This window comes from Equus caballus, chromosome 23 (genome assembly GCF_041296265.1).
Source record: "Equus caballus isolate H_3958 breed thoroughbred chromosome 23, TB-T2T, whole genome shotgun sequence".
In the NCBI taxonomy this organism is placed as follows: domain Eukaryota; kingdom Metazoa; phylum Chordata; class Mammalia; order Perissodactyla; family Equidae; genus Equus; species Equus caballus.
Genome location: NC_091706.1, coordinates 67,717,850 through 67,744,784, shown reverse-complemented (window position 1 = coordinate 67,744,784; position 26,935 = coordinate 67,717,850). Strand labels below are relative to the sequence as shown.

The 26,935-nt window shown below is 60.1% G+C and overlaps 1 protein-coding gene across 4 annotated transcripts in view; it reads left to right on the top strand.

The window, feature by feature from the left end:
- PHF2 (PHD finger protein 2) overlaps nt 1–26,935 on the top strand; it is an 80,860-nt gene that overhangs the window by 33,743 nt on the left and 20,182 nt on the right. For 2 of the 4 annotated variants that reach the window (XM_023627592.2, XM_023627591.2), the window contains exons 2-8: nt 5,882–5,967; nt 12,486–12,600; nt 18,911–19,071; nt 21,410–21,551; nt 23,955–24,141; nt 25,333–25,495; nt 26,404–26,491. In XM_023627592.2, the coding sequence (XP_023483360.1) occupies nt 5,882–5,967; nt 12,486–12,600; nt 18,911–19,071; nt 21,410–21,551; nt 23,955–24,141; nt 25,333–25,495; nt 26,404–26,491 (942 nt within the window). The remainder of the gene's footprint in view (nt 1–5,881; nt 5,968–12,485; nt 12,601–18,910; nt 19,072–21,409; nt 21,552–23,954; nt 24,142–25,332; nt 25,496–26,403; nt 26,492–26,935) is intronic. The other 2 variants (XM_070248915.1, XM_070248914.1) reach the window with 1 other exon arrangement.

Genomic DNA, 26,935 nt, shown 5'->3' with positions numbered 1-26,935 from the left:
GCTCCCAGGCCTGGCTGTCTTTGGAAACGGGCCTGATCCAGTAGATTGGGTGGGGCTTAGGGTCTAGATTTTTAAAACCTTCCCAGAAGCTCTCTGTTCCAGTCTAGACATACTGCCAGGATGTACTGCTAAGTGGAAACCTCCCAAAGCAGTAACTGATTCTTGCTGGATCATCCCTGGACGCTGAGGCCACAAGTCAGAAGTCGTGGGGGCAGTAGAATGACCTCTCGCAGGGTCCCTTTTTCATCACTTGACAGTGGATTTGCCTTGGCCAAGAGAACCCTTGGCATGCCCTCGGGGAGTAGGCTGACCTGCGTCTGATCCGCACCAGCACCACCCATGGGACACCTGCGCCAGAGATGCAGCCCCAGGGTCCAGGCGCGGTGTCTGCAGGGGATCACTGGCCCCTAGCCCAGAAAGGCAACGTCGGAAAGACAATTGGCCTGTCCCCGTTGAAGGAGCCCAGAGACCTGGCGGCTGGTGTCGCGTGTGACCCTGGGTCAGAGCAGCTATGAGGAGCATTGGTGGGGCACCTGGGGAAGGTGAGCGTGTCGACACGTACATCAGGATGTGTCTCACCGTGTCAGCTGTGACGTATGGCCCTGGTGGGACAGCCCTGTCCTTAGGAGACTGCAGGCTAGTGGGCGGTCCTGACGTCTGTGACGTATTTGTATGTTTCAGAAAAGAAATTACAGTGACATAAAGCACATGAGGTGGGTTTCTCCCATCAGAGAACCTGGGGAAAGGAACTCGGGCATCCATCATGCTGATCTTTCAATATTTCTGCAAGTTTTAAATTTCAAAATAGGAAATGGGTGGGAGAGCCCTCTCGGGTGACCTGTGCTGGGGGAGGGCCTGGGTCCTGTCGGTCCCTGTAGGCACCCCCAGGCTGCACTCTGCCCGGCTTGGGACCCTTCCCCTGCCCTGGGCTTGCTCCCTGCACCCGCCCCTCTCTTGTCCTGTTAATCCCCTCACCACCCCTCAGACCACCTTGGTGCCCCTTCCAGATGAAGGACTGAGACTGGGGACATGAGTCACCTGCCCCAAGGTGGCCCACAGGACACGTGTGTGGGCGTCGGGGACCTTGGCCTCCACCCCCGACCAGTAGAGTGAGTGACGTCAGTTTATAGGGTCATGACCCACCTTGTTTGAACTATTGAACGAGGAGAAAACCCCACGTGCCCACAAGGGCATCTTTGAACCTTTGCTTCCGTTGTAAGTGTGGACGTGTGGGCTTCTCTGTGGACTGTGACAAGCTGAAGCTTGAGAAGCAGACTCTCTGGGCACAGCTTCCTCACCCTGCAGTGGGGCTTCCTCCCGTTTCCCGGCCGCATCAGGGTCTGGCCCTTTCCCGACTCGTGCCTTGGCTGCCCCTCTGGTGGCAGGGTCCGCTGCTCTCTCCTGCGCGGCAGGCCCTTGGCGGTCCAGGAGCTGCAGAGGCTCCTGGCCTGGCGTGTGGGGTGTGCAGTGCAAAGAGACTGGCTGCCCCCACCCACTCTCGCCCCCTTCTCATGTGGTCCCTGCAAGTGCAGGCCCCTCTGGGCCTCAGTTTCCCCCTTGTGCACCGTGCCTGAAGCCCTTAGGTGGAACCACAAAACCTGATGGACGGCTGCTGCCCAGGGTGTCCGAGGTGGGACCCGGACACGCTGCCTGAGCCAGTGTTGGAGGAGGGCTGCTGGTCTGTCCCGTCTCTCCCGTGTGGCCTTGGGGAAGTTGCTCTCCTTCTGCCCCTGTAGTTTCTCCTGTCGTGTGGGGAGGGTCACATGGTGCCTGTGGCAGCGGCTACTGCTCAGCGATTGAGCTGCTGTGGGCACAGTTGGGGTCTCAAGGACCACCTTCAGTTTGGTGTGTGGCTGAGGCCCATCTTGAGGCTGAGCCATGACCGAGTTGTGGTCCCCATGCTGCTCCCTGTGGAAGTAGCCAGTGATCAGCTTCTGAGTGCCCTCTGGAGACCGAAGGGCAGGAGTGGGGTGGCGGGGTGGCCCCAAAAGGGGGCTGGCTTGATGCGGGGTGAGGTCACCGTGAGGGAGAGGGCGGGGGAGGGAATCACTGTGACCTGCGGGCAGAGGCGTTGAGGCCCCTCCCCTCCCTTCGGCCTTCACCCTGACCTCCCCGGCCTCCAGGACCTCCACGCAGCCATCAGCTGGCCCTGCCTCTCCCTGTTCCCTCCTGCCAGCCTGGCCTCTCCCTCTGCAGGCTCCCTGGGGGACACCAAGGGGCCTTCCGCTGTCCCGAGATGGGCCTCCCAGCCTTCCTGCAGAGCGGACAGCTCCGGAGCCTTCTCCACGGGGCACTGAGACCCAGGAAGGATGGGAGGAGGCTACTGGGACAGGGCTTGGGGCCATTCCGGCCTTGCAAACAGAGCAGGGCTTGCGCCACCATTACTTACTGAGGGAACGACGCTCATTTCCGGTGGCCTAGGCAAGTCCAAGAAGCACACAGAGAGGCGAGTGTCCGTTTCCCTGCACCGCCCGCACCTCCTGGGTCGCCATGCACCAGGGCTGTGGTTTCAGCGTCTGCACGTCTTAACTTCTAAACACAAAAGCATGCACACCTGCGCTTTGGTGGCTGCATGGCATCCACCATGTGAGTACAGCCTGACCTGGCGCCTGGCCACCAGGCTGGAGTGGCTACTGTTCCTGATTGTGCTGTTGTAAGTGACCATAGGACAGCTACCCTACACGCGACTCGTGTGCATTCCCACCTTTGCCTTAGCGTAGGTGTGTGACGTGCAGGTCCTGGCCCGAAGGATGAAAACCTTGTGAGAGCTGTTGGCATGTGGCTGTGTTTCGGGCGGCTCCTTCCTGTGTGAGCCCCTGCGGGCAGGATGAGCACTGGTCCCTGCGGCATCACCCGCATCATGACTTATTGACAGGTCGGCTCTGCCACCACTGAGCTCCTCCATAGCTGGTATCATGAGCCCCCTCGACAGAGGAGCAAACTGAGGCCGCCAGCCCAGAGCCCACGCAGAGCAGCCCTTCTGTGGCCTTCATCCTGGGTGGAGGAGGACAGGGAGGCAGGAGCGGGGGCGTCAGGCTTGCGGGCCAGCCCAGGGGAAGCTCTGGTGAGCCGGCTGCTCCTGGTGGGTGGGGAGAAGTGGCCTCCACTGCCTGGCCGCAGGGGTCCCCACCTGCTGTGATGACTTGAGGACACAGGGAACTGGCGGCTGGGGGGTCGGGTGGGGGGAGGGGGACAGCTTGGGAGGTGGGCCATGCTGTCCCCCTCCGGGTGCTCACGGGGCCCTGGAGACAGGCCAGTGTCGGGGGGAGGGGCTGCGTTCTTCGTCCTCGCGTTGCCAGGTCAGTGTGTTTGGTTTTGGTCAATTTGTCGGGTGGGAACGCATAATTTTCGCTCGCCCTGTGTGGGTGCTGTGAGGCGGGCTCCTTCCCCCGCCAGCTGCTCCTCCTGGCTCTGCCCTTCTGCCGGGAGCCCCCCTCAGTGTCCAGGGGCCGGGGCAGCGGGGCCATGGTCTCTGTGAGCAGGCTGGCGCTGTGGGCCTGTTTTCACGGTTTGGAGCACGTTTCGTCGGTGCTCCTCTGGCTTCTTTCCAGTCGTTTGTTTGTTTGTTCAGAAAGCCCCTTGCGTCGTGCACGTTGTGACGACTCTGTTTCGTACGGCAGACTCTGGGCTTCTGGCGCTTCATTTTGGTTTATGGTCTGAGATGAAGGGTGAACTTTATATGTTCAGAAACGTTTGCCTAGGTCTCTCCGGGCTTCAGGCTCTGTTCCTGGGACCACGGGGCTGCGGCAGGATCGGCGGGCAGGTCGTGTCCAGGGCCCTGGGCCTTGCCACCTGCAGAAGGTCTTGTCTGCTGGGTGCTCACCCTGGGCCACTGCCTGGGGCAAGGAGGGACTGTCCCCTCTGAACAGCGAGGAGAGCCTTGGGTCTGAGCGAACAGCAAACCTCTCTGCCTTGTTTCCTCATTATATACTACGGCTGGTCAGGATCATCCCAATTGTTGTAAAATCTTGCATTTAGGGCTTTTGATACTGCTCGACACAGAGCGAGCGCTCAGCCGGGCTCAGGACTGGGGTTTGTGGTGGTGACGGGATGTGTCACCCTTGCGGGGCCCCGGCCTTTCCTTTTCTTTTTTATTGAGATAAAATTCACGTGATGTAAAATTAACCATTTTAAAGTGAACATTTCAGGGGCATTTAGAACATTCACAGTGTTGCGCAACCATTGCCTCTATCCAGTTCCAAAACATTTCATCCCAAAAGGAGGCCCCGCGCCCACTGAACAGTCACGGTTCCTCCCCTCCCCCCACGCTCTGGCAGCACCCCGGTCTTCTGTCTGTGCGTTTACCTCTCGTGGGCATTTCACGTAAGCATAATCGTACAGCACAGTCACGCGCTGCACGACGACGTTTGGCCAAGAACGGACCGCATAGACGACAGCGGTCCTATAAGATTAGTACCATGCGGCCTAGGCGTGCAGGAGGCTCCACCATCCAGGGTTGTGCAGGTGCCCTCTGTGATGTTTGCACAATGGCGGAATTGCCTGACATTTCTCAGACCCTGTGGTTAAGCGACGCGGCACTGTCTGTGGCCTTGTATGTCTGGCTTCGTGCACTCAGCACAGGTTTTGCAGGCTCATTCGTGTGTCAGCGCTTGCGCCTCTGTGAGGCTGAACACCACCTGCTGTGTGGACGCACCACAGTTTCTCCTCCATAGATCAGGCGATGGATGTTCTAGTTGCTTCCGTCTTTCAGTTGTTGTGCCTAACGGTGCTGTGAATGGTGAACGCTGTGCACAGGGTTTGTCTGAGTTCTTCTCACTTCTTCTGGGTAAATACCTAGGAGTGGAATTGCTGGGTCATATGGCAATTCTATGTGTATCTTTTGAGGAAAGGCCATACCGTTTCCATAGAAACTGCACCGTTTTACATTCCCACCAGCCGTGGAAGAGGGTTCTGGTTTCTCCGCGTCCTCGCCAGCACTTGATATTTCCCCAGCTTTTTAAAATCATGGCTGTCCCCGTGGCTGTGAGGTGGTATCTCACGGTTTTGATTTGCGTTTCACTGGCATCCAGGTGACTAAGCACGTGGAGCATCTTTTCAAGTGCTTCTTGGCCATTTGCATCTTATCTTCTATTCCAGTTTTTTGCCCATTTTTTAAGTTGATTTGTTTGTCTTTTTGTGCTTGACTTGTAAGGTTCCTTAGGTATTCTGGACACCAGACCCTCATCAGGGAGAGGATTTGCAGATACTTTCTTCCATTCTCTGCGCTTCTTTTCACTTTCTTGATGGTGTCCCTTAACGCACAGAAGTTTTTCATTTTGATGACTTCCAATTCACTTTTTCTTTTGTTGCCTGTGGTTTTGGTGTCATATCTAGGAATCTATGACCAAATCCAGGGTCGTGGGAATTTACCGTGTTTTCTTGTAAGAGTTTATAGTTTTAGCTCTTACATTTAGGTTAATCCATTTTCAGTTGATTTTGTACATGTTGAGGTAGGGGTTCAGCGTCATTCTTTGGTTACCAGTTGTCCCAGTGCCGAGGTGCCACCCCCTAGGGAGGGTGACTTGCAGCAGATCCCCAGGGGCCCGGAGGGGTCCCACCCGTGGCTCTGAGCTGCCCCGAGTGAAGCGATGGGGGTAGCCCGGCTCTGAGCCCCCTCAGCCTCCCTGGCTCTCGTGGAGGCACACCTGCCGGTGGCCTGGTCCCTCCACCTCTCCTGGTCGTGCATGGCGAGGCCTTCCTTGCCTCTCCCTCCCTCCTCCTTGTGCCCCCATCCATCCCTGTGGGCCACTGTCCCGCACAAGCTATGCCCATCTGTGCTCAGGCTGCCCCGGCCCCTCCCGAGGGCTGAGCAGGAGCTCTGCAGGGGAGGCGCTCGAGGAATCACTGAACGTGGGTCCTGTCTGTGTTTCCTCCGTTCCAGCTGTGTTGGAGTGGAAGAGGAGGAGGCCCCAGACATCGACATATACCACTGCCCGAACTGTGAGAAAACCCACGGGAAGTCCACTTGTAAGTACAGCGCCACGCCGCCTCCCCTCAGGCCCAGCTGACCCCTGCCCATTGGCTCGGGTGAAGCACCCTGAGTGGTCACAGCTGGGGGACCCTCCCCCCTGGGGGTCACCGATGGCCTCACTTACTGCCCCTTACGGCCTTGCCAGGCCCACTGTGGCCCCTTCTGATTGGCTCCTGCACGTGGATGCGGCTGGGGCCACTCTTGGCCCTGTGCGGAGACCCCACCAATTTCCAAAGGTGTGGGCAGGGGTGCAGACTCCAGTACCGGGGGGCCAGGCTGGTCTGAGATGGGGACGTGATGGAGGGACTGTCCAGGGGGCTGCCCTGCCGAGCTCACCACCACCACTCGGGGTTGGGGAATGCACCTCGTGGGGGCTTGCTCTCCCTCCCTTCTCCAGCCCCCTGCAGGGAATCTCAACGACTCCCTTTCTCAAATGCCTGCTGTCTGCACGCCCCTCCCCTTTCCTCTGGTCCCCTGGGGCTGTGGCGGGTCTTGTGGAGACTCCCCAGGGCACAGGCTCATCCAGGGTGGCTCCAGGGGGCCCACGTCACACTGGGAGGTGAGTTCCAAGTCCGAGCCCCCGTGGGGGGATGCTCTGGTCTGCAGGGGCCTCTGGAGGGGCCACTCTGGGGACAGGACAGATGGCGTCGAGGGTGGGGTGGGGGAGGTAATGTGGCCTCTGGTTTCCAGCCTGGGTCGGGGGGTGTGGCACTCACAGAAGGTGCAGGCTGGATGCGGCCCTGGCTGGGTGGCTGGACACAGCCCTGCCGTCCTGAGCCCTGGGCTGGCTGGCGGTGAGGGGGACCACATCTGGCCCCAGGCCACCAGGACTCCATCACTGCCCTTCAGAGGGAGCCTCCCTCCTGGTGTCTGGTCTCAAGGCAGGGGCCAGACCCCTGCAGCCCTTGTGGGTGAGTCCTGTGGATCCAGTGGGAGTAGAGAGAGGACACTGGCACCAGGGGGAAGCCCCCCCACCCAGCACCCCTGTTCTGTGGGCTGAAGCCGCCTTGGGAGCCTTGGGGCCGTGGCGGCCCCTCAGGAAGCGGGGTGAGGCAGGTGGGTCTGTCCTCTCTTTCTTGGCCTCTCTGGCCCTCTTTGTGCTTGGCCTGTGCCCCATCCTCATTGGCAACCTTGGGGGCTGCACTGGTGTGGGCTCTCGTCACCTGCCTCCCAGCACATTGTCGGCACACAGTAAAACTCTGCCAAACGCGTGAGGCCAGCAGGAGGGTTCTGGGGTTCCTGACTTAGACTCGTGCCCCAAGAGTCAGCAGCTCTGGTGCTCAGAACGTGTCACCCGCATGACAGATCGGTCGTCTGGTCACTGCTTCACAGCAGACGCAGGAGGAGGACCGTCGTCTTGGGTGGACCAGCTGTTAACCTCATGTGCCGCTGGGAAGCTCAGGGCCTCCAGAGATGAGCAGGGTGGGACCTGGGGGCTGGGCCTGGGACAGAGCGGGGCTGGAGCTGGAAGACCCTGTGTCTCCCCAACAGAGCCAAGCGTCCTGGGGAGGTGCTGCCCTGGGGCCAGGGCTGCCTCTGCGTGGTTTGGGGGCTCTCGCATAGAATTGGAGCTGGAGTTGGGCCGTGTAGGGTGGCAGGCTGGGCATCGGTGTGCGCACACAGTGTGATTTCTCCTATGTCTCCATGTCCCCGACAATGACAGCTCACCCGCCACAGGGGACACATGGGCCTGCCTCACCCAGACCCTCCCCCGGCTGTGCATGCGTGTGTGTGTGTTTGTACACGTGTGTACATGCGTTTGTGCTTTATAAATTCTGTGAGTCAGACTTCCCCTGTGATTATTGAGGGCCATGTGCCCATCAGGGACAATGGCGCAGGTTCCAGCACCTTCTGCCATGTGTGCTCCCAGACTGCCCATCACTCGGCACCTTACATGAGTCTGTGCTCTGACTGGAACCCGTCTGGAACACACCAGTTGGTTTTTGCTGCATCGACTCCCATTACACCTTCCACAGCAAGGCCCCTTGGGGACAAGAGGCCCCTTGACGTCTCCATGCCTACAGGGGACCCCCAAGCCTGTGGGCTGCGCTGGAAGCCTCTGAGGCCCCAGGCCCGCCTCCCTCCCTGCCCTGGGGCAGGGTTTGTGGTGGCAGGGGCCCGCAGGTTTACCTGATTCACACAGATTTGGTGCAGGGCCCAGGGTCCCGACCAGAATATGGCAGAGTCCGCATTGACACGAAGTCTCCTGGGAAGCAGGCAGCATGGCCGTTGGAGCAGCTCCTACTCCCGGCCTTGCCTTCCCGAGCTCTGTGACAGCTCAAGAAGTCACTTCACTTACTCATTTCTCCCTTCCTCCTCCCCGAGGCTGGAAAGCTGTCCGCCCTGTGAGCTGGGGGAGCTGTGCTCGGGGTGGGCGGGCTCTGGGGCTGGCCATCCATGGGACACCTGTCACCCCCATGCCCCAGTGTCCCACTGGGCAGCCGTCTCCAGGGCGCCTTGTCAGAGGGGACGTTGGGTGCCACAGGCAGGGGGACACTCAGCCTCTGGGCTCAGGAGGGTCCTGGGCCCTGGGGAGGGAAGCAGGGGACCAGCCAGGGCTGCAGGGAGCTGCAGGGGGAGCCTGTGGAGCGCAGATCCTGCCTCGCGGCTCTGTCTCTGGCCATTGTCCCAGCACGCCTGCTCCCGTCACAGCATCAGGCATGTTCCGGCCTCTCATGAGGTGCTTGGAGCTGCCTGGTCCCCAGTGGTCCGGGACTGCCGCCAGCCCCCAGTGGGAACGTGCTTCCCAGGCCTGGCGCCCCGTGGTCAGGGGCAGCTGCTGCGTCTTCCTCGGCTGCCCGCTGCATTGCCACATGACCCTATTGCCGCCTGTCCATTCCGAGACTCAGTTTCCCCATGTGTTATCCTGGGACAGGGTGCTCCACGCTGGCAGTCTGCATCCTTTGCCTCCGCGTACCTTCAAGGAGAGATCTCTCTTCCCTGGAAGAGGGGCTGCCCTGGAACCACCCCCCTCGGGGGAGGGGTGGATGCAGGCACCAGCGCGGGCGTCCCCGGGCCCCGCTGGGAGGACAGCAGCCCGGGAGGACAGGGGATGCCCCCACCCTGCCAACCTCGAGGGGCCCATGTAGGGTCCCCTCCGCAGCACCTCCCTTCTCCTCCGGCCCCCTCCCTGCCGGCCCCCACACTGCACTAGGACCACCTGTCTCTTCGTCTGTCTCCCCACTGGGTCGTGGTGTCTCCTCTCTGCCGAGTCACGGCTGCCAGCATGTGTCCTGGGCTTCCCTTCCCATCCCCTCCTCATATCCCTGAATGCACTGCCCCCCCTATAGGTGGGGACCCCTTGAGAGCCAGGCTCACCTATGAGGGGCAGGTAGGGAGGCCCCCCGCTTCGTGTGGATGGCCACTGCCCCCTGTGGACACACACAGCTGCCTTCATTTCCTTGGGCCCTCACTGGGTGGGAGCCCTTGTAAACTCTAAGCACCGGGCACGCAGGATGTCCGGGTCACTCCTGATGTGGCTATAGGCCCAGCAGGAAGGACGATGATGTTCAGGCCTGTTTCAAAGTGATCTGGGCGTCTTCATGGGGGTGTCCCCCCAGGGCCCTGCCGTGGTCGTGGGTGCCTGTGCCCCTGTCCCATCCCGGGTGCCAGGCTCTTTAGGAAGCAGAGAGGACGCCCAGGCCCTCTGTCACTTTGCTGATTCCCCCACAGAGCTGAGCTGCTTGGCAGGTGCTCGCGAAGTGCTGGGAGGGACGGGTCTGAGACGGGGTAACGGGAGAGGCCGGGAGTTGTCCGTGGCCCAGCATCGCCTGGCTCCAAGAGGCACTGAGGGGCAGGGGTGTGGGCTGGGTCCTTCCCGTTTGAAGTCCATCCCTGTTCCCGGGGGCTCTGGACCAAGGAGCCACTGCAGCACTGGGGAGACCATTCATTCACAGACGTTCCCGTGCCCGCTCTGTGCTGGGCCGTGCTGGGAACAGCGGGGCACACGAGAAGGAGCCCGAGTGTCGAAACAGGCACTCAGGCCGGTGAACAAATGCCGCGGGCCGAGCAGCCTTGTGCACAGCTTGAGCAGTGATGCCGCACAGCTCCACGGGGCAGGCGGCATGCCCAGCACCATTAACTTGTTACATCTCACAAGGAGCCCAGGACTAGCGTCTCTCCATTAAGATGAGGCACAGAGATGCCCAGTAACTTGCCCCAGGTCACACAGATGGTTTGCGCAGTTGACCCCGCGCCTTTGGGACCTCCCATCTGTACCTGGTGCTGCCACCAGAAGTCCCAGCTTAGCCCTTCCTCTGCAGGATCTTGCTAGGTTTCCATCTGTCCACTCATACCTTGGTTGTGGAGACCAAGCATGATGTACACATCGCGCCGTTGCTGGAGATGGTCTCCAGGACTTGTCGCTTGTCAGGGAGACGGAGGCAAGGCAGTTTGGAATGGAGGCGAGCTCAGCCACCCGCCACCCAGCACCTTCCCTTCCTGCTTTAGGCAGGCCCTGCTCAAGGGCAGTCATGGTTACCGGGCTGTGGTCAGTTCCCCTCGTCCCCACAACCACCAGGACGCAGAAGGACGGGAGACCCAGGGCTCACCCCTGCAGCCCCCTCCCAGTCCTTGTCCGTGAAGGACCAGTGCTCTGAGGCCCCAGCGATCCCTCACATCCTGTCTCTTTTCTGTCCTGCGTCAGCCTGTTTCAGACCTTGCCCAGCAACCCCCCGGGGACAGGTCTCTGTGCTGGGCCATCCTCACTCACTGAGTTACCTGTGGCTGCCTCTTGAATGGGGTCAAGGGCTGCGAGGACATCGCTTTCCTCCCCTCTGGGGGCTCGCAGTCCAGAAGGGGCGTGTGTGTGCACATGCATGTGTGTAAGAGTGTCACAGTCCAGTAGGGGCATGTGTGTGTGCACATACATGTGTGTGTACATGTCATAGTCCAGTAGGGGTGTGTACACACATTCGAGTGTAAAAGGGCCAAGGTGGGTGTGCCTAGTGGGTGCCCTGGGAGCAGCATGTAGACAGGACAAGCTGAGGGAGGGAGCAAGATGGGATGGGCAGGGGTGGCTGTGCAGAGGGGCGGGAGGTGGCACATCCTGGGGGGAGGGCAGAGGGCAGAGCAGGTGGCCACCAGCCCCTACCTGTGAGCTGTGGCTGTGGAGGCAGCGGCAGCCCAGGTCCCAGCAGGAAGGCACAGGTTCTGCACTCCTTGAGGACAAGTCCGAGGGGAGGAGGTGTCCTGAAGGCCCACCTTGGTGGGACCTTGTCAGGAGGTGCCTCTGAGTTCTCTGCAGCTGGGTGCTGAGTGGGGACAGGACTTGGGAGACCCCAGCCTCCCGTGCCATCGACTGAGCCAGCGGGTGGGAGGTGTGGGCTGGGTGTCCCCGTGCCCCGAGGCTGCGGAGGGTGGGGGCTCCTGAAGGTGTGACATGGGTCATGAGGGACCCGTGAGGCTAGGCGGGCAGCCCCCGGAGACCCCGAAGACTTTGCCTCTGAGGAGGGCTGAATCTTGCAGTGTGTTGGCTCCTGGGTTGCCCTCTGGAGGTGTGAGGTGTGGGAAAGGGCTGCGGGGAGGGGCTGCGGGGAGGGGGGCTGTGGGGTGGGGGTCTGCGGGGAGGGGCTGTGGGGAGGGGGCTGTGGGGTGGGGGTCTGCAGGGAGGGGGCCGTGGGGTGGGGGTCTGCGGGGAGGGGCTGTGGGGAGGGGGCTGTGGGGTGGGGGTCTGCAGGGAGGGGGCCGTGGGGTGGGGGTCTGCGGGGAGGGGCTGTGGGGAGGGGGCTGTGGGGTGGGGGTCTGCAGGGAGGGGGCCGTGGGGTGGGGGTCTGCGGGGAGGGGCTGTGGGGAGGGGGCCGTGGGGTGGGGGTCTGTGGGGAGGTGCTGTGGGGAGGGGGCTGTGGGGTGGGGGTCTGTGGGGAGGTGCTGTGGGGAGGGGGCCGTGGGGTGGGGGTCTGCGGGGAGGGGGCCGTGGGGTGGGGGTCTGCAGGGACAAGCTGCGGGGAGGGGGGCTGTGGGGTGGGGGTCTGCGGGGAGGGGCTGTGGGAAGGGGGCCGTGGGGTGGTGGTCTGCGGGGAGGGGCTGTGGGGTGGGGGTCTGCAGGGAGGGGGCCGTGGGGTGGGGGTCTGCGGGGAGGTGCTGCGGGGAAGGGGGCTGTGGGGTGGGGGTCTGTGGGGAGGTGCTGTGGGGTGGGGGTCTGCGGGGAGGGGACCGTGGGGTGGGGGTCTGTGGGGAGGTGCTGTGGGGTGGGGGTCTGCGGGGAGGGGCTGTGGGGTGGGGGTCTGCAGGGAGGGGGCCGTGGGGTGGGGGTCTGTGGGGAAGGGGGCTGTGGGGTGGGGGTCTGCAGGTTCAAGCTGCGGGGAGGGGGGCTGTGGGGTGGGGGTCTGCGGGGAGGGGCTGTGGGGAGGGGGCTGTGGGGTGGGGGTCTGCGGGGAGGGGCTGTGGGGTGGGGGTCTGCAGGGAGGGGGCCGTGGGGTGGGGGTCTGCGGGGAGGTGCTGCGGGGAAGGGGGCTGTGGGGTGGGGGTCTGCGGGCGGGGGGGCCGCGGCGCCCACCTACTCCGTCTCCCGCAGTGAAGAAGAAGCGGACCTGGCACAAGCACACCCCGGGGCAGACGCCCGACGTGAAGCCGGTGCAGAACGGCAGCCAGCTCTTCATCAAGGAGCTGCGGAGCCGGACCTTCCCCAGGTGGGCAGCTGGGCTCTCCGGGGAGAGCATGGCCCCCAGAAGCAGGCTCCCGGGCACCTGGGGACTGTGCTGTGACCTTTCTTCCTTGGGGCACACATGTCTTCCCCACCTGGAGTGCCCTTCCCATGAACCTTCCAGAAGGAGAGGCCGCCATCCCCATCTTATGGACAAGGAGCAGGGGCTGATGTCCAGCATAAGACCACCCTCCCTACGTGGCTGGTCCTGGCCCCTACAGGCGCAGACTGGCATCTGCACCCACAAGCCTGGCAGATGTCCTAGGTGACCTCACAGCACCCTATCCTGTGTGAGGTCCAAGAGCCAGGGCAGGGCAGGGGCAGGGCAAGGCAGGGCAGGGGCAGGGCAGGGCCAGGGCAGGGCAGGGCAGGGCAGGGGCAGAGCCAGGGACAGGACAGGGGCAGGGCAGGGGCAGGGCAAGGCAGGGCAGGGGCAGGGCAGGGCCAGGGCAGGGCAAGGCAAGGCAGGGCAGGGCAGGGGCAGGGCCAGGGACAGGACAGGGGCAGGGCAGGGGCAGGGCAGGGCAGGGCCAGGGACAGGGACAGGACAGGGGCAGGGCAGGGGCAGGGCAGGGCAGGGACAGGGCAGGGGCAGGGCAGGGCAGGGGCAGGGCAAGGCAGGGCAGGGGCAGGGCAGGGCCAGGGACAGGACAGGGGCAGGGCAGGGGCAGGGCAGGGCAGGGCATGGCAGGGGCAGGGCATGGCAGGGCCAGGGCAGGGCAGGGCAGGGGCAGGACCAGGGCAGAGCAGGACCAGGGCAGAGCAGGACCAGGGCAGGGGCAGAGGCAGGGCAGGGCAGGGACAGGACAGGGGCAGGGCAGGGGCAGGGCAGGGGCAGGGCAGGGCAGGGGCAGGGCAGGGGCAGGGCAGGGCAGGGACAGGGCAGGGCCAGGGCCAGGGACAGGACAGGGGCAGGGCAGGGGCAGGGCAAGGCCAGGGCAGGGCAGGGCAGGGCAGGGGCAGGGCAGGGCAGGGCAGGGGCAGGGCAGGGGCAGGACCAGGGCAGAGCAGGACCAGGGCAGGGGCAGAGGCAGGGCAGCATTTCTGTGTCCTTGCTGCAGCCTCTGGAGGAAGTCTCCTCGCTGAGCTGGAAGGGGTGGGGAGGGGGTGGTCTTGTCCAAATAGCACATATTTTTGCCTTTCTTACCAAGTTTTCATAGATTTTTCTTGAATAGATGTTTCTCCATTTGCTGTTTGCTCTTGGGACTATTTCCAGAGACTTTGAATCATTGTTTTTTAAATAATTTTCACCAGTTTCACTGGGATGTGGTCAGTAGAGCTCTTTACACTGTCCTGCCAGAAGTAGATCTTTCTTGTCTGGCTTCTTTCAAGATATCCTCCTTGTCTTAGATCTTCTGCCGTTTCACTATGACATGCTTAGGTATGGATTTTTTGGTGTTTATCCTGCTTGGTGTTGTCTGAGCTTTCTGGATCTGTGATTTCATGCCTGTCATTAGTTTTGGAAAATTCTCAGCCATTATTACTTCAAACACTTCATCTGCTCCTTTCTCTTCTTTTCCTTCTGATATTCTCATCATGCACATGTTACTCTCTTCGTAATTGTTCTACGTTTCTTGGTTATTCTGTTCCCCATTTCTAAAAAAATTATTTTTCTTCTTTGCATTTCAAGTTGGGAAGTTTTCGTTGATGTGATTTCAGGCTCACTGATTCTTTCCTCAGCCGTGTCCAGTCTACTGACGTCCATCAAAGGCATTCTTCTGTTACTGTTTTTTTATTTCTAGCATTTCCTTTTGATTCTTAGTTTCCACCTCTCTGCTTACACGACCCGTCTGTTCTTGCATGTTGTCCACTTCATCCGTTAGCGCTCCTAACATATGAATCATAATTTTGAGAATTTCCTGTTGGACACCTCCACGTTCTGTGCTGTCCTCGTGTGTGTTCTGTGTCTTCAGACTGTGGCTTTTCTTGCCTTTTAGGCTGCCTTGTGATCTTTTGTTGAAAGCTGGACGTGATGTATCGAGTGATAGGAACTGTGGGAGGTAGTGCTTTCATGTGAGTTTTGCAATGGCCTGACTGGGGACTGGCTGGTTTGCTGTGGCTGAGGGGCCAGACCCATCACGTCCTTCTAGTTTCCTTCCCCTCCTGCTTTCTCTGGGCTTCCCTAAGAACTCCTTCTTAGAGTCTGTCCTGCAGCTCTGTCAGTTATACTCAACTGTTATTATGCAGTTCAGTGGGGTAAGGTTGGGGAGGGGAAGTGTCTGTAATTTAATGGTAAATCTCAGGGTTTAGAGACCCAAGGCTGCACTGCTGACTTTAGAAGCATCTCTTGGCCTTTGCTGTTTCTCTCCTTACCTGAGATGGGAAGCTGGCGGGGCTGGAGCTGGCTGCCTGCCCTGCCCCCTGTCGGATGAGGGTCTGGCACGGTAAGTTCTCCTGGTGGGTAGACGTTCGTTATGGAGAACACTCTGAGTGCATCTAAACATAGTTACTTTCCATTCCCCCTGCCTGAAAGGGAGCAGATCTTCACCAGGAGAAGCTGGTAGAGTTCCTGGAGGTAAAACCTGTGAAAGTGTGGGTCTTCTCTGAGACCGGGCCCCCATGAGCGTTTAACTCTTAGACTAGGCCACACTCAGCTTCCACAGTTTGACAAAAATTACCGTTTAAGTACTGCTCCCAGTTACTGCGTCCAGTGGCTTCTGCTTCAGGTAAGGTTATCTCAGCTGTGATTTTCTGTATTTATTGTCTCCCCAGATTTTGGGGTGGCTGTTTGCCCTGTAACTCCAATTTTATGATGATTCTAAGAAAAGTAGTTGATTTTCATTTTGTTCAGCTTTTTCCTCATTTTGAGGATGGGAGTGACGATTTCCAAGCTCTTTACATGTTGGAGTTGAAACCAGAAGTTCAGTTCCAGGTTATTTTAAGCCCTTCCTATTAATTGGATTGTGTTTTCATTGTTGAGTTGAAAGAGTCCTTTACATGTTCTGGATACTTGTCACTTATCAGATACTTTCTCCCACTCTACGAGTCGTCTTTTCACCTTCTTGATCGTGTCCTTTGAAGCACAAAAGTTTTGTAATTTTGATGTCTAATTTATGTATTTTTTTCTTTTGTTGCTTGTGGTTTTGGTGTCTAATCTGAGGAACCATTGCCAAATTCAAGGTCATTAAGATTTATTTCTGTATTTTCTTGTAAAAGTTTTATAGTTTTAGCTTTTGTATTTAGGTCTTTGGCTCATTTTGAGTTAATTTGTGTATGTGGTGTGAGGTAGGGCCCAGCTCAGTTCTTTTGCACGTGGATATCCAGTTCCCCCCTACACCACCACTTATTGACGTGATGATTCTTTCTCCACTGAGTCGCCTTGACACCCTTGAGGAAAAGCATTGACCACAGATGTGTGGGTTTATTTCTGGATGCTCAGTTCTGGTCCGTTGATCCGTATGTCTCTTCTAAGGCCAGTGCCACCCAGTCTTCATTACGTAGTTCGTAGTGGATTTCGAAACTGTTTGTTCCTCCAACTTTGTTCTTCTTTTGTGAGACTGTTTTGGTCATCTGGGTGCTTTGCATTTTTGTTCAGCGTTCTAGGTTCAGCTCGTCAGTTTCTGCAAAGAAGTCAGCTGGTATTTTGACAGAGACTGTGTGGAATCTGTAGATCAATTTTCCATTGTTTCTTGAATCCCACTGTTTCCTTCTACGTTCGATTTCCTTCTTGTTGAGTTACTTCCGTTAGTGGTTCTTTCAGTAAAGGCCTATAGAAAATACTCTCTGTATCCGAAAATGTTTTCATTTCATCTTTATTCTTGAATGTTTCTGATTTTCTAAAATGGCTCTCAAATTTTAGGATAAAAGTTACTTTCCTTGAACTCTTTGAAGATATTATTTCGTAGTCTCTTGACATGTCTTGTTGCTGATGAGATGTGTGTTGTCCGCCTGGTTGCTGGGGTTTGGCTCGTTTGTTGTTTTTGGTAAACAATCTGTGCTTTCCTCTGGAACTTTTGGGATTGTCTCCTTGTCTTTGGTGTTCTGCAGGTATACTGTGATGCCTCTCGATGTGCGTTTTGTTCTCATTTATCCTGTGAGGACTCAGTGAGACCCTTTAATTTGAGGGTTCGTAACTCAATTCTGAAAAATGTTCTGTTTTCTCTTTTAATAGCAGTTCTTCCCCATTTTCTCTGTTATTTTTCAAATCTTTCATATTTTGTAAATCTTTCTTTTTTTCAGCCAGCTACCATTTGATACATCCATTGAGTTTTTAAAAATTTAAATCATCATATTTTTCATTTCTGGAATTTCTAAGTTCCTTTTCATGTTGCCTGTTCTTTTCTCCTCCTTCCCTCTTCTTTCCCTAATCCTCTCATTATTCCTTTGAATGTGTGTAACATATTTGTCTTAAAATCTCTTTTCAACCTCTCCACTCTCCTCGGTTCTCGGGAGCTGCTTTTTTGGCGGACGTGTCTGCTGGCCCACCTCCTGGTGGTTCACCTCCTCTGTGAGCGTTGTCTTCAGAGACGTCGTCTGCCTGGGCTCTGAGTTGTCCCCACGGGTGGTTTCCTGCTTGCCTTTGCTGGGTCCTCATGGGTTTCACAGTTCCAGACCCGTCCATGGGCGCAGTGACTTTGGATCTCTCACCACTGAGCCAGGAGCTTGGGTTCCCGCTCATCAAGGGTGACCTTCTGCCTCTCGCTGCCTCGCGGCTGCGTGGCTGCTTTTGTGCTGTCCTGACACTCCCAGAGCTGCCGCGAGTGGGTACCACACAGACTCCTCCTCCTGCCTCACCTCCCACTCACTGCTCTGATTTGTCCTGAGCACCCTGTCACCCTGTGGTCAACCCCAGGGGTCACTCTTTAGTCCTCACCTAGCTGACCTCTTGGCAAGATGTGGCTGTGCGCGCCTCTCTGCCTGAGTTCTGTCCTCGCGGAGACTGTGACCCTGGCTCCCTGGCTGTCCTCTGTCCTCCTCTCCTGCTAACTGCTCTCTCTCAGAGTTTCCAGGACCCTGCTGTCAGCCCACCCTCTGAGCTCGTGGCCATTCCCTTGGCCTCACAGATTGTCCCTGGGCCACCGGCTCCTCAGCCCTTCTCCCGCCTCTAGTCCCCCTGAGCTCCTGACGTGTCTGCCCAACAGGTGCATCCACTGGTGAATCCGACACGAACCTCAGACCAGATGTGTCCCAACTCAACTCGGATTTGCCCCCGCCCCACTCCTGTCCCTCTTCCAGCCCTCGGTCGATGGCCTTACCCCTCCGTCACTTAGGCCCCTCCTCAGCCATCCACCTTTGCCTCCCCCTGTTCTCCCACCCCCGTCTGACCTCCTCAGCCCGCCTTCTCCCTCTCACTGCCACCTCCTGGTCCAGGCACCACACACTGAGCCTCCTCCTCCACGGTCGCCCCGCCCACCCCGATCCTGACCCTGTCCACTCTCGTCCACACAGCAGCTAGACACGCCTCCTCCTGTCACTGCCCTCTTGGGCTATCTAGTGGCTCCCCAGAGCTCTTGGCACGAGGTGGAAGGCCATAGCCAGCCTTTGCCCCCAGCCACCCCAGCTCCCTCTCGTTCCTCACACGTGCCCCCTTTTCCCCCATCCAAGGCCTTTGCTGGCACATCCCTCCGCCTGGAGCCCTGTGCCTCTCGCTCCTGCTCCTCCGGCCTCGACAGGCCCAGTCTGACACCGTTTCCTCAGTCTCCCCCAGCACTGCTCTCAGCTGTGGGTTTGTGGCCTTGCGTGCTCATGTGACAGCATCCAGCTTCCCCCGCTGCCCCGCTTCCAGCATCACCATGCAGGGGCCATTTGGTCCCTGGCATCCAGGGCAGCCCTGGCTCTCAGCAGGGCAGGGAGGATGGGGAGCTGCTGGCCGCAGCAGCCAGGCCGCCCGGGTCCTGTGCTCCACCTGTGTGGGGGGTGGCTTCTCCATGAAAAGGGGTCTGTCCCCACCGGCCGCATCCTCAGGCTCCAGACCCGCCCCGTGTGGGGTCTCAGCTGGGAGGAATCCCGCTGAGGGGGTCGGTGGAGAGCAAGGCAGGGGCCCTTACTCTCTGCTTCAGTAGGAGAGACGGGGCCATGTGTCCCCATCCCCCACTTACCACGGCCGCGGGCAGATGCCTGGGCCTCCTGGACCTCAAAGTTCCCGTCTGTGATGAGGGACCTGCAGTGTCTGCCCTGTGGCTGCCCTGTGACCCCCAGATGTGGCGCTGTGGCGAGCCCTTCTCCTGGGGCTGCAGGAGGCCTGTGGCTGGAGCTCTGCTCCGCGTCTCTGGCCCGGAGGCCCCGTCCGGGCCAGTCTGGGTGTGAGGAGGCAGGGGCTGGGCCTCGTGTGACCTCTGCCCTGCACTTGCCCGCAGCGCGGAGGACGTGGTGGCCCGCGTGCCGGGCAGCCAGCTCACACTGGGCTACATGGAGGAGCACGGCTTCACCGAGCCCATCCTCGTCCCCAAGAAAGACGGGCTGGGCCTGGCAGTCCCGGCCCCCACCTTCTATGTCAGCGACGTCGAGAACTACGTGGGTAAGTGCCCTGCTTCTCGTGGGTGGGGGGCGCTGGGGGAGCCGCGAGGCTGTGTACATGCCGCCCAGGCCCTGGCTGCGTCCAGAGCCAGCTGAGCTCATGAGACTTGGGAGCTCCGGGCTCCCTTCCAGGCGCGCTGCTGCAAAACGGGGGCTGTCTTGGGGATCCCTTGATTCTGCATGAGGACAGTCCTGCCCAGGAGGGCCCCGGCCATGTCGGCCACTGCCCCTGAGGTCTGTGCTGTGTCTCCCAGCCTCTGCTGGGGCCTGGCCTCTCTCTGGATCCCTCTGGGTTCCAGCTGATGCTGTCGCCAGCCCCGTCTCCTGTCCCCCAGCAGCTCCCAGTGCTGTGGACCCTCAGTCAGGACACCGCTGGGTGTAGGAGGTGCCGTTTATGCTGGGACGTTGTCTGGAGAGCTGGCACGGAGAGGCCAGCCCACCCCTGCAGTGACCTTGGTGGGGGGTGGCCACATGGCCCTGGTTCTGACGCCCTCGCGGTTGCCGGGGCTCGCCTTGTTCATGATGATGCTGGGGTGGGAGGAGGAACAGACCTGAAAAGGCAAATGCCCAGACTGGCCCTGGCCACATGCCAGACAGGAGAGGGCACAGGTGCTGGTACCCCCAGACGAGTTGCTCCATCGCCCAAAGCTTGGCCATCTGCATCTGTAAAGCCTGTGGTGGGGGCGGGTGTGGGACCAAATGTGATCATCTGGGCACGTGGCACCCACACAGGAAGCCATCGCTGTTCCGGACAATCAGGGCAGTCCTCCTCTGGAGCCGGAGCCCCCTGGGGTGGCCCTGGGGCTGACTGGCTTGTGACAGGGAGGGAGAGGGGCCCACTTTTCCAGCCTGGCAATGGCCGCTGTCCGGGGCTGCTTCTGCCAGGCCGTGGCACCTGTGTAACAGTAAATCCAGGGAGTGCCCACCAGTGGCGGCAGGCATTTTCTAAGCTCTTCCTACATGTGAGCTGGTGTCGTCCCCCTGCAGCTCTGCCGTCTGCCCCCAGGCTCCCGCTGCACAGGTGGGCCGGGCCTGTCCCCTTGCCCCCACCCCAGCTGTGGCTGCAGGAGCGGGAGGCAGCTTACCTCATGGGGAGGTTAGATGCTTCCATTGTAAATGTCTTTCTTTCTCCTCTTCATTTTTTTATAATGAAACTTTTCACACATACAACATAGGAAGTAAACAGTGAACCCCCACGTGCCCAATACTGGTCACAAAACCCCCTAGTTTGGCTGTTCTTCTGTCCCCCCAGCCCCCCCCCCCCCGGCTATTTTAAACCAAATCTCTGGTACATCCATCATTTCCCCATGAAAACTCCCGCACGTGCCCCAATGGACAATTTAAAAATACGTATGATCACAGTTCCATTCTTGCACTCGACAAGACTAATGATAATTCCTTAGTGTCATCTAAGACCCACTTTAATTCTCCCCAGTTGCCTCAGAAACACCTTTTGCCTTTGGCTGTTTGAGTCAGAATCCAGACCAGACCCACAGGCCTCACGGGGTTGAGAGGTCCTTCGGTCTCCTGTACCGCCGCCCCCTTCCCATTCCCGCGTTTGCTGGAGAAGTTCCCACCTCGGAGGTGTGGTGGGCGGCGTCCCGTGGGGTCCCCAGGGTTCCCGCACGAGGTTAGACCCTTGCTTTGACCTGCGTCCAGGGTGTGGGCAGGACTCCTCCCCGGGGTGGAGCCGTGGTCCAGCCGTGCAGCCGCTTCCGTCCACGGAAAGCCGCGTCCCAGCTCGTGGTCTGACAGCCATGGAGGCTGCTGTGGGGGAGGTTTGCTCGCCCTGCCCTCTCTCCCTCTGTCAATTGTGAGTCTAGAAGTTTCCCTCATCAGTTACTTGCTTACCTGGCACTTGCTTTCCGTCGTCAATGATTTTTACCCTGAGCTTTTCCTCATCAACTACAGAAAATGTAGGAGAAACGTTTTTCCTTTTATTTATCAATTTTCAGAATAATGAGTTGGTGCCCTAGAAAAGAGTTTTTTGACTTTTCATATTTGAAGTGTACGTTTGTCCCCACGTTGTTCGGGACGTACTTACACTACAAGTCCTTGTTGTTTACCTGAAGTTGGAGTGTACCTGATGCCCTGCATTTGATTTGCTAGTCTGGACACCCCGGCTGAGGCCCGTGCTCGGCCGGCTCGCTGCTCCGCGGGGTGCTCGCGGCGGCCCGAGGGGGCTCAGATGTCAGAGCCCAGTGCCTCAGCGAGCAGCCCTGCCCTCGGCGGCACCCCTGGGCGAGGGTGGGCGAGCGTCCCCTCGGCGGTCCCAGCCTGGCCTGGAGGGAGGCCGCGCCAGCGTCCCCGGCATGCTCACTGTCCCCGGCCGCCCCCAGGCCCAGAGCGGAGCGTGGACGTGACGGACGTCACCAAGCAGAAGGACTGCAAGATGAAGCTGAAGGAGTTTGTGGACTACTACTACAGTACCAACCGCAAGCGGGTCCTGAACCTCACCAACCTGGAGTTCTCCGACACCAGGTGAGCCGGGCGCGAGCGTCAAGTGTGCGCGCGCCACGCCGGGCTGCTGTTTCCCTTCTGAACTATGAAAGTTACTCATTGTGAATGATTCAGGCAGGAAATAAGGAGGAAAAGCCAGGCCCTCCACTGGCCTCCCCACCTGCTCCCCAGAGACCTGCCGTAACAGCGCCCAACCATTCCAGAACGCACATGCTCATGCACGCACACTCGCACTCACAGCCACGCTGACACACCCACACACAGGTATCCACGCTCCCACCTGCCCCTGCACTGCACACACATGCACATGTGCTTATACCCTTACTCACGGTCTGCACACGTACCCACGCACACATTCACTGGCACCTCAGCACAGTGGGGTTGTGCTGTAGCAGCTCTCTGCCTGCCGCAGGTCCCTGCTGTCCCAGCCTGAGCCCCACAGGTCATGTCCCCTCCCGCTGGCCACTCTTCTCAGGGACAAGGTCCCGCACAGTGTGCCATGGCTGTCCAGGCCCAGCTAGTTCCAGGTCAGAGGCTGGTCAGCCTCCGGCTCCACCCCTTGACCCTGAGACCTAGTTCTCCCAGGACTGCCAGCTCCACCCGCTTTGCCGCCTTGTCAAGTCCCGCTGCTCTCCAGCTGGTCCTCTGGGAAAGATCCGGTATACTCGCTCACCGCTGGGCGTGAGTTGATAATGGTTTAGTTTAAGAACGGCTTCATTTTGGGATCATTTCCACCTTGCCGGCTTCTTAAAAGCACATGAGATAACATGTGCAAAAGGGCAGCTAGGAAAAAATAGTTATCGAGACCCATGCTGAGGACTGGAATACGGACCTATGTCAGGAGCTGTAACAAGATCATGTAATGGGACATTGGGTTTTGTTTGAGCTTCCTGACAGCAAAGGAAAGAGGGAAATAAGGTGGATTATGGTATCTGGAGAAAGCAGCCTCTTCCCTGTGTGTTCACAAGAAGGATGATCTCCAAGGCTGAGTTCTGAGGACTGTGGCTTCCGTGCCAAAGAACACACTGAGTCACAGCACCGCCAGCTTCATCGGCTGCCCTGCCCAGAGGGGTCTTCACAAGGAGATACTGGGGCGAGGAGCTAGGAGGAGAGGGTGCTTTGGCCTCTGGTTTCCCCTTGGGCCTCTTAGGGCCGCCGCTTTGCTGGCAGAGGGTCGTGCACAGATTACACAGGGCCGTTCATGGTCCTGGTGCCAGGGCCTTCGAGCACACTCTGGGGTTCTGTTCTCCATCCGAGAGGGAGGAGGTGTGGTCTCCACTACGTCGGTCTGTCCCCAAAGGTGTCTGCTGGGGCCACAAGGGCCAGGCCTGACCCCATGGGTCATCGGGGCGGCTCTCAAGGGTCCCGCAGTGACGAACATACCCTGTGACCAGGGAGGCACCCACCGTGTGGCGGAGCAAGGGTGATATTCTTGCTGTCACTGGACACACGTTGTCACCTCTGCACCCTTGCCCACAGAGGCCTCGGGCACCCACGGGGCAGTGGGACACCTCCCCTCACCCCGGGGGCCTCTGGAGAAATCCGGGGAGCAGCAGGCTTGGTGGCAGGAGGACCGGCTGGCTTTGCACCTGAGCGAGGAAAGAGGGACAGTGGGGCCGTGTCAGGAGGCAGAGGCAGCCACCCCCGCCGTGGTGTGTGGTGTGTGGAGGGTGTGAGGGTCCAGGCTGGGGGGCAGGGGCCCCTCTCCTGTGGCAGTGCTGCGCCTGGACTGCGGAGGTCATGATGTGGGGGGCGCAGATATGGCCGGCCAGTGAGAGCCCCTGGGGGACGAGGATGCCTTCCAGTTTGGAATATGCTAGAGACTCAGAGGAGGGCCTGTGGCTGCGGCCGGGGCTGGGTGGCCTGGCCTGTGATTTGGGATGGCCTTGCTGGGTGGGTGCGGCCTTGGACAGAGGTGTGTGGATCCCCTCCCACCCTAGGCATTGGGACCCCGAGACCTGGCACTGGGCGCGGCTGCAGGGTCACTGCGCAGGTGGCGCGAGCGGGACATCTGGGTTTATGCAGGACAGTGACAAGTAACTGAATCAGAGCCGCTGTACCCTTCTCGCGTCTTCCCTGGGAACAAGTCAGTTGGTCTGGTGGTGGCCCTGGCTGGGAGTCTCAGGGGCCTGTCCACCCTGGGGAGCAGCGGTTTCTCATGGGTGCCGGGCGCCTGGGCTGTGAGTGGGAGGAACTCACTCTCTGCCTGCGCCCGGCAACACCAGGGTGTCGGGACGTATCCAGTTCTCTTGACGGGGCTGCCTCTAGGGTGGGCGGGTGTCGGGCCTGCTCCACGCCCGTCTTCAGTGAGAGGCCTGCCACGTCCACACCGCAGCTGGGCCCATCCTGCCCTCTGCCACCTCTGTCTGCTCGTGACCAATGTGGGCCCATCACCGCTGACCGCTTCCCTGTCCCTGCTCCCAGAATGTCCAGCTTCGTGGAGCCGCCTGACATCGTGAAGAAACTGTCCTGGGTGGACAACTACTGGCCAGACGACGCGCTGCTGGCCAAGCCCAAGGTGACCAAGTACTGCCTCATCTGCGTGAAGGACAGCTACACCGACTTCCACATCGACTCCGGGGGTGCCTCCGCCTGGTACCACGTGCTCAAGGTGAGCGCTGGCCCCTGTCCTGCCCGTGTGGGCCCCACGTGGGCCTTGGGGGCACACCCCCCCTTGACCAGGCTGCAGTTGGCATGCAGGACCACCTGCAGTCCCCACCAGCCCTAACAGTGCCAGCACCCGGGGCACGAGGGACCGGACATTTCTGCACAGGAGGGACACAGATGTGTGGCCCTCGGGAGGCGTGGGGGCAGGTGCACCTCGGGCCCAGAGCAGCACTGCTGTGTGGCTTTTTTCTCAAGACTGAGGCTCGTGAAGCAGTCAGGGGGCGCCCACTGGAGTGGTGGCAAAGGGCTCAGTGTCTGCTTGTGTCTGGAAGGGAGAGCAGTGCTGGGGAGACTTCCTGGAAGAGGGGACAAGGGAGCGTGCCCCCCTGGGCTCCGCACTGGAGTGTGAGGGTCGGGCTGGGGGCGGGGGGCAGCGCTGTGGGGCTGTCCGAGCGGCAGGGGGCCGTTGGGGGCCCCAGGCTGGGGCAGAGGGAAAGCCAAAGAAAAGGGAGACTTGAAGACAGGCAAGAAAGGGGGCCCACAGGCCTCGGCCCAGCCGCCCCAGCCTCCCCAGACCTGCCGGAGCCAAGTGTGGTGGGCAGCTCGGCTCCTGACCCTCCAAGGCCCTGAGCAAATCCCGCTTGGCCGTCTATCCCTGGGGCGCGAGGGCCTCTGTGGCTCTCTGGTCCAGGGCGGGCGGGGGGCTGGAGGGGACATCGTTCCATCTCTGCCGGGACCAAGCCCTCCCGTGACCAGAGCTTTCCTGTCGCTCCTCAGAGCGGCCACAGCAATCCGCCGTGCTGCAGAGACGTGGCGTTTGGGTGGGGGTGGCCCGACCACGCTGGGGTTCCTGTCCCCAGACCTTCCCAACATGCAGACTTCTCGGCTGCAAGGCACAGGTGGCCCCGCTTTGGGGAGGAACGGTGGCCTGGGCGGTATGGTGTTCAAGCCAGAACCCATCACCAGGATCCCCAGTGTCCCTGGGATGTGGTAGGCTCTGTGCCCCTTGGCAACCCCAGGACATGGCCCCTCTGTGCCCCTCAGTGTCCCTGGCACATGGTGGGCTCTGTGCCCCTCAGCGTCCCCGGGACGTGGCTGGCTTTGCGCCCCTCATTGTCCCCGGGATGTGGTGGGCTCTGTGCCCTTCGGCGTCCCTGGCACGTGGCGGGCTCTGCCAGTGGCCTCTCGTTGGCAGGGGGAGAAGATCTTTTATCTCATCAAGCCGGCTTCCGCCAACATCTCCCTTTATGAGCGCTGGCAGTCGGCCTCCAACCACAGCGAGATGTTCTTTGCCGACCAGGTGGACAAATGCTACAAGTGTACCCTCAAGCAGGGCCAGACGCTCTTCATCCCCTCCGGTGAGCTCTGTCTCCGACCGCGCCTGCCCCTGGGGTCTCCCGTGTCTGCCCTGTGGTGCGCACCCTGGCTGTCCCTGCTTTGCCCTGGGGCCCATGCTACTCTGCGGTCACCTCTGGGGCCACCTCTGGGTCGTGAGCCCCCATAGCTTCCTGCCTGGCTGTGTTCACGGAGGCCAGGCCGGGGGCGTGGGGTTGCGTGGTCCTGAGAGCAGGTCCTGAGAGCTGGGCCACATGGTCAGGCGGTGTGTGCTGGTCTTGCCATGTCAAGCGTCTGCAGAAGGGGAAGCATGAACAAGCAGACGAACCCCTCGCAGACATCACACCCACAGACACTCTGCCACCTCTGGGAGGCTCCCTTTTAAAAATAACACACTCACACCACTGTCGTCACACCCTAGAAACGCACAGTTAGCCATTCCTTATTGTGAGCAGACGGCCAGTTCTGTTCAGATCTCGTTGTGTGCGGAGGCCCCATGTCCGTCCGTTTGTGCCTCTGAGTCCCTCCCCTGGCCTCCCGAGTCGGTTACTTCTGCAGCCTGGCCCAGGCCTGCCTCGGAGGGCGATGAGGGCCGCCTGCCTCTCTGGGGGTGTGCACCTGCATGGGGAGCTCGGGGGTGCTGGGCAAGCTAACCCTGGGATGGGTCTGAGCAAGTCTCCTCAGCACTGGGGCCTCGGTTTCCCAGTCTGCACTATGTGGGGCTGCGTTAAACAGACTGGGCCAGCTCGGACCTGGTCTCTCCTCCCTGGAGCGCCGCCCCTCCCCCCCAACACGAGGGCCAGGGCCGAGCTCCTTCCAGGAGCCCCGGGTGGACAGGGGCACTGAGGACTGGCCGGCAGGAGCCAGAGCCCACGTTGGTGGAGAGCAGGATGAGAACCCCATGGAGGCCTAGCCGTGCCGTCTCCCCCAGGCTGGATTTACGCCACACTCACGCCCGTGGACTGCCTGGCCTTCGCGGGACATTTCCTCCACAGCCTGAGCGTGGAGATGCAGATGAGGTAGGGCTGCGCCTGAACCCCGGGCTCCGCCAGCAGGGTCCCCACCACCACTGTAATGGCACCCCCCCTGAGTCCGGCTGGGCCCAGCCTGTGGGCGGCCCTGGGCATGACTGTTTGCCTGGTCCGGCCCCCATGTGTGTGGGAGGAAGGAGGAAGTGCACTGAGACCTTACCAGGGCCCCCGAGGCGCCTGGTCACTGGACAGCCGCTGCAGCCCGTGGGGGGTTTGGGGTGAATCCAAAGGCTGAGCTGTCTCCTCCTTGGACAGTGACCCAGGGTTCTGGGAGCTGCGGCCCTGGGCTCACCCCACGCAGGGCTCTCGTCCTGATGTGGTCCCCTGGTCTGGAGGCTGAGTGGCTGTGACCTCACTGTGGCCTGTCGTGGCCTCTGGCTGTGGCGTGAACCCACCTGCCTTTGGTTCACCTGCCTTTGGCGTCACCTGCTC